Below are 7,181 nucleotides of genomic sequence, written 5' to 3'. Positions count from 1 at the left end.
TGTCTTTATATAAACCAAATTATAATTGTAATAAATAATGGTGTATGCCTCTTCACATCAACTTACAATATCATAAGCATAAGTACTTATCTCTCTTAGAACTTTTCATTATAAATGAATGATAATATTATGATTTAGATAAGAATAGAGTAACATCATACTTATTATGATTTAGCTAACAATATAGTATTATAGATAATATTATGTGAAGATTTATATGAAAATTTATTATGATTTAGATGAGGATATAATATTATAAATGGTAATATGTAAAGTCAATAATATATATGAAATTAGTTAGTTATGTAAAATTTCGTTTTATTATTTTGTTGACTTAGTATTATTTTGTTTTTAACCATACAATTGTGTAGTTTTTTCATAGTTTAACATTATGGATTGGATTTTATTATTTTTATTAATATTTAAAAATATTTATTTTGTAATGATTGCTTTTGTAACTTTTGCAAGACATGATGTCATGTGGATAATGGTTATCAATTCAAACAACAAATAACTAAATAAATAAAAAGCAACTCCATTTTTAATATTTATATTTTTTAAGAGAATATATTCAACTTATTTTTCACAACTACCCTTTGAAATAAATTTATCTATACTTTACCTATAAAATACAAAATCTTCACACGTTTTATACAGAAAATGGAACACTGTGTAGACAACTTTGACAAAAGAGTTATCACTTCAATAAGACATTATTATAATTCTCATAATTACAATTAACAAAATACCTTAATTTACCAATAAATAATATCTAAATAGACTGGATTCTAAACCTTAACACTAAGTTAAATTTAATAAATTTATTTTAATTTAGCTATATCTAAACTAAACCAAAACTACTATATAACAGTAGTTAAATTTAAAAATACTAACTACTATATAATAGTGGTTAAATTTAAAAGTAAAATTAATCGAAAAATTAAAATATAATAATCTAAAAAAAATAAGCTATTTTTTTTTTGTTTTCTCGCTAAAATACTAATCTATTATATACAGAACAGAAGAGACAGTACATTCAAGAGATACATCCTCAGAGGCCTGGAATTGGCACTCTGGTCTGTTTGAGTTCAAAATGGGATACCTTCGCAGAGGTGCCATGACTAGTTGAGACCTTCCATACCATGGTTCTTTGTAATTCAAAAAACTTCATCCATGTCAAACTAAAAAGCCCACACAGGGGCAACAAAATGTCTGCTACAATATCTCGCTCAGGGGTTTCAGAAAACTTGAAACTAACAAACATTAAAAACAGAAAATAAGAACCGAACGCCGAGGTAAAACCTGAGAGTCGCTGGGGCTGGTGATTCTGCCCAGGAGACCAGCTACTCCTCTGGTTCCTCTTCGACCATCAGATACCACCCGAATCGACTAAATTCCTCCGCAGAAGGGGAGGGGTCAAGGAGGGTATCAGCCTGTTTAGACGTAGATGCCTCCTGAGGTTGAATACGGCTGGGGGCCTGAGCCGCTTCCTTCCCATGCGAGGCCTGGACCTCCTCCACTTCCTTCCCAGGCGAGGCCTGGGCAAATTCTGGGCTTTCACCCTGTTGCATCCCTTGGTGGCGGTTCTCATCGTTGACGGATTGTGCCTCCTCCAGAAAAAGTACTTAGACATGGGCATTAATGCGAGGTCTATCCATCGAGCTATTGAAGGCAAAAATGGCTGAGCCGAATGCAGGTGCAGGGAATGAGTCCTGGTCCGGGCTGTATGAGTCCATGAATTGTCTGGATTGGATAGGATGAGCAGCAGGAAAGCTATGGCAGCGGCAATGACAACAAAAGGGCTGGGAACCTTCAGCAGGCGTCCGAGAGGAGCCTCCTCGTGTAGTTCCTCGTCTGCTGAGCAAACGCTCCCGGGGAAGAACCATTGTTGCCCTCGCACTGAAGCTGAAGAGCGAAACGGGATGGGATGGCGGCAAAGGCTGAGAGGCAAGCGGGAGGCGAGAAAAGAAACAAAGGCGAAAAACACACCGAGGTCTTTCAATACCAGAATTACATACAGAATGCAAAGGAGCAGGAGATAATGCCTCCGGGAGGGCCAGAGACCATACCAACACCTGACCAGAGAAGACCGAATGCCAAGCATGAAACTGCTTGTGCTGAACCCCCTCCTCACCTTTCTTAAACCCTGCTTCCCATTCTCGAACTGCGAAAGCCATAACTGCTCTTTGCTGACGGACCTGCAACTTGAATGCTGCATTGAATGTCGACTTACGGTGAGCCTCGACCTATATTCCATGGCGGCGAACTGACGGGGGAGAATGTCCTTATGCCTGAGGCATCACATGCCTGGCATGTGTCTCCTCTCTATCTACTGGCGTGTCACCTGCATCCAGGGGGGCAGCCTCTCTTTGGATCAGACTTTCGCACTCCTGGACCTGGAGATTGTTAGGAATTATATTTGTATCTCCTGAGAGGAGAGTTTGATCATTTTCAACCCCTATGTTGGCAAGGAGATCAGCTACCTTGTTACCCCCTCTTTTCGTGTGATTGAAGGAGATGGCTCTATTATTGCGCAAATCTTGTGCAATGGCATTCAATCTAGCCTCTAGCCTCCAGCTAGAAGCAATTTTCCTAGCTTGAGAGCCATTCTGTAAGCGCGTTGCCATGTTTATGAGGATTTGGGAGTCGCCTTCTACAATCAGGGGTTGAAGGTTGAGATTCCGAGCTAGCTGCATACCTTGCCAGAGTCCCTCAAGCTCTGCCGAGTTGTTGGTATCCCATCCCATATTTCCAAAGTAAACCTGCAGGGGAGTACCTTCATGGTTCCTCAAAATACCTCCAAACCCGGCTGCTCCCGGATTACCTTTGGAGGCCCCATCAAAGTTGAGTTTATAGGAGTACTTGGGGGGGGGATTCCATGAGCAATTGTCCTTGGTACTGCTTTTGGAGGGACCATTCTTGGGGCTTTCTTGAGGCAGATGCAGTTGCCAATTATTGTAGATGTTTTTCTCGTTATCCATTGAGGGGAGATCCTCCTTTGTCCATGTCCGAAGCGACATCGTTTCTTTGAGATTCTCTAGAAGCCTATTCCAAATTTCTTCGTTTGGAGAGCGCTTGTCTTTGAATATTCGTCTGTTCCTTTCCTTCCAGATGTTCCAGAGGACTAGTCCAGGGATGATGTTCCATAGGCAGTTGAGAATCTCGCTGTTGTAGGGATTCTGTGGCCATTGTCTTATGGAGTTGGTGATGTCGTTCTCCACTCTGCATTTTTTTTGGCATCTGAAGCTTACCTTTTCCCATATCCAATTGGCTAGAGGGCATGCGTCCAAGAGGTGTTGTAGCGTTTCTTCACTTTGATTGCAGTTATGACAGATAGAAGGACCTTGAAAGTTTCGTCTTCTTAGTTTATCCCATGTGAGAATTCTTTTATGACTTACCAGCCAGAGAAAGTAAGAGATTTTGGGCCACGATCCGAGACCCCAGATTTTGCTCCAAATTGGATCTGGGAGAGTGGGGAGGTTGCAAACCAGGTTGTAAGCTTCGGAGGTAGTGTAGGTTCCTTTGGGTTGGTATCCCCATCTAAGGATGTCATTATCTCCATCATACCTAATGTTTCTTTTCTTTAACTCTTTCGCCAATTCTTCTTCCTCACTAGTATTTGTCCTATTGAGAATATGGTTAATCGGTCTCCATTTTCTGAATCCGTGCTCTATCTCTTGCATCCAGAATTGGTGTATTTTTTCCTGCTGCTGTTCCTGCCTGTCTGGTATTTGAGATGGATGGAGCACACTGATAAGCTTAGGCATCTGGTTCCAAGCATCTGTCCAGAATCTTGCCGTGCGACCATTCTTTATTTCCCAGAAGCTGTGCTTCTGTATTAGCTGATAGTGTTGTTTGGCCGCATTCCAGATTAGCGACCCCTTCTCGGTAGGAGTGAATCTTATAAGCTCCTCCTGAGGTCTACTGTCGGCATATTTGGCAGTCCATATCTTTACCCAAGGCTTTTCTGAATTAGTGACCCATTGCCACCAGATCTTGGCATTCATAATGGAATTGCTGTACTCAGGGTCCCTTAGCCCAATACCTCCCTTGTTTTTCGGTAAGCAGACAGTAGACCATTTGACCAGAGCCCATTTGCGGTTTGTAGCCGAGCTGCCCCATAGAAAGTCACGCTGAATGTTCCTTATTCTCTTTAGAACCCATTTTGGCGCTGCAAGGATTGTGAACAGGTAGAGAGGCATGGCCTGAAGAACTGACTTAATGAGCACCGCACGACTAGCAAGATTTAGAGTTCTGTGAGTCCAGAGGTTGAGTCGAGATTCCAGCTTCTCTAAGAGAGAGCGCCATGCGGGATTCTTTAAGGCTGAAACAGCTAAAGGGGCTCCGAGATATTTAGAGGGAAGGGTTGCTGAGGGAAAGCCTAGAATACGAGTTACAACCGATTTGACAGACGGAGGAGTGTGGAAGAAAAAAATCTGAGATTTGGAGCAATTGACGTTGGTGCCAGAGGCTTCCGAAAAATCATTGAGAAGGGTTTTTAGGCAAGAGGCCTCCTGGACAGAGGGGTAGCCAAAAAGCATAGTGTCATCAACGAATTGCTGATGAGAGGTAGCTGGAGTGTTATGGACAGAAATGCCTTTGAGCTGGTGAGAGAGGAGGGCATGCTTGATGTGCCGGCCGAGGCCCTCAGCCATAAGAACAAACAGGAAGGGGGATAGAGGATCCCCTTGCCTAATACCCCGAGAGGGTTTGAAGGGGCGTGAGGGGATACCATTTACAAGAATGGAGAGGTGGGTGGATGTGATGAGACTCATGATCCAACGAATCCACATGGGGCAGAAACCAAAGGCTTTTAACATATGATGAATGTAAGTCCAGCTAAGTTTATCGAATGCTTTGGAGAGATCCAGCTTAAGAAGCATACCTGCCTGCTTTGAGTGCTTGAGGGAGTGAACAATTTCGTGCGTGAGGATAATGCCATCCATTATCTGTCGCCCTTCTACGTACCCCGACTGTTCAGGAGATATGAGCAGAGGTAGGAGGGGTTTTAGCCTGTTTGCAATAACTTTAGATATAACTTTGTATATGACATTACAGAGAGCTATTGGCCTAAATTTATCAGGGGTTATAGATTCCTCCTCTTTGGGGATGAGAGTAATGAAAGTAGAGTTGAGGGAGGGAAGTATCCAGCGTAGGGTTCTTGATTCTTCTACTATCTGCCAAATCTCCAATTTGATCATGTCCCAGAAAGCATGAAAAAAAGTGGTGGTGAAGCCGTCTGGGCCAGGGGCCTTTCCCTCTTTAAGCTGTGACATAGCCTCATCCACTTCCTGGGGGAGAATAGGGTGGAGGAGAAGCTCATTGTGTTCCTCCGTGATGAGCTTTGGTACATTGCTGGTTATCTTTCCGATAGCCTGTTGCCGATCTGCTACCTGTTCCTGGTGTACTTGATGGAAGTGATTGAGGATGACCTCTTCTATATCTTCATGCTTCTCTACTTTCGCCCCTTCTAGATTTTGGATGAAAGGAATGTGATTGTGCATCCTCCTCTGCACAGTGGTTCTGTGGAAGAATTTGGTGTTGCGTTCTCCCTCCTTCAGCCATCTGACCCGAGATTTTTGCCTCCAGTAGATTTCCTCCTGCTTCCTCCTTTCTTCGAGTTTGCTGTGGATGAGCCTTTCCTGTTCCAGGGTGGCCTCCGAATGCCCTTCTGTGACTATTTTTTGGTGGAGTTCCTCCAGTTCCTGATTTAGATCTTGTTGCGCCTTAAAAATGTTCCCGAAAGTCTCCCTGTTCCATCTCTTAAGGTGGTATTTAAGAAATCTAAGCTTTTGTTGGAACTGATACATTTTTGACCCTTCTGGGGGGATGAAGGCTGCCCAGGTAGTTTTAACAAAATCTCTGAATGTAGGGTGTGAAAGCCAGAACCCTTCAAATCGGAAGGGTCTTTTTGTCAAATCACCTGGTCTTTGCCATTGTAAAGCAATCGGCCAGTGATCCGAACCAGTATGCGCCAAAATTGCAGCTGAGATGTCGCCTCCTAGATGGACCGCGTTGTCTGAGATGAGGAATCAGTCCAGTTTAGAGGCGATTTGATGTTTGCCAGCCCTGCGATTGCTCCAGGTGAAAGTTCCATTGCAGAATGGCATGTCTATGAGAGATGCAGTTTGGATGAAGTCCTTGAAGCGAGCAACTTCGGGTTCCATTCTGCTTCTTCCTCCTTTCTTCTCCTCGCTTTTAGTAATCATGTTGAAGTCTCCTCCGACAATCCATAGAGGGTACCTCCTGTTACTGTTCAGAACTTCTATTGTGTCAATGAGTGCTATTTTGCTTCCAGTGTCTTGCGGGAAGTATACATTTGATATATTGCCATGAATGTTGGTGCCCAATATGTGAAATGCCGCCTGAATGAGGTTATGAGAGGCGTGAAAATCTGAAAGGGATACCTCTTGGGTATTCCAAATTATAGCAAGCCCTCCTGAGGCTCCTGAGGCGTCAACCGCGACCGATCGACAGCCTGGCCAAGCTTTAGAGAGTATACTGCCTAGTGTGGAGCTGTTACACTTGGTTTCCTGGAGAAAGCACATCTGAGGCTTTTCCATTTTAATCATGTTTTTTAGCATTCTGAGTTTTCCAGGGCCGTTAAGCCCTCTTATGTTCCAGGATACGAGCTTCATGGTTCAACTATTTATAGAGGGTTTGTAGTACTTCGTCAGTTTTGCGTACCTGCCTGAATCTACCAGGATTTTCCCAATCTCAATCGTTCTTTGGAGATCTGTTTTTCTACCTCTCTTTTTAGTGTCTTTTGGGCGGAGGCTGCCATCCCAATGGCTTCCTGGTTGTATCCCAAGTAGGTGCTGATGATAGGCCCTGGAGATGACCAATTCCAGCTTATTGAGTTGAGTCTCTGATATTGTGTCGTAAGCTTTCTTTTTGCAGGCTGATTCTAGTTCCAGAATGTCAAGGCCAATTAGATCTATGCTTTCTGGCTCTTCTTCCATTTGTTGCACTTGATTGCTTTCCTCTGTATTGATCTCTGGGTTCTGGGGGAGGTCTGCCTTTCCATCAACTTCCATGTCCTTGTGGATCTCTGCTGTATCTTTCTGACTTCGGCTGAGGATAGTGGGAATGATAATGGGGGGTTGAGAGTGCGAAGGGGAAGCTGAGGGGGGTGGATGGGCGGATGAAGAGGGCTGAGAGGGGTTTGTCTCAGAAATCGG

The 7,181-nt window shown here is 43.5% G+C and overlaps 1 protein-coding gene across 1 annotated transcript; it reads right to left on the bottom strand.

The window, feature by feature from the left end:
- Positions 1 to 2,285: 2,285 nt before the first annotated feature.
- LOC149256830 (uncharacterized) lies at positions 2,286 to 5,810 on the bottom strand. The gene has a single exon (XM_089455474.1). It carries the CDS (start codon positions 5,808 to 5,810, stop codon positions 2,286 to 2,288), a length of 3,525 nt encoding a protein of 1,174 aa, XP_089311600.1.
- Between the last annotated feature and the right edge of the window lie 1,371 nt (positions 5,811 to 7,181).

This window comes from Pinus tabuliformis, chromosome 7, assembly GCF_031772625.1.
Source record: "Pinus tabuliformis cultivar Carrire ecotype Pingquan chromosome 7, CPIR1, whole genome shotgun sequence".
Lineage (NCBI taxonomy): Eukaryota > Viridiplantae > Streptophyta > Pinopsida > Pinales > Pinaceae > Pinus > Pinus tabuliformis.
This window is presented reverse-complemented; position numbering and strand designations above follow the sequence as displayed.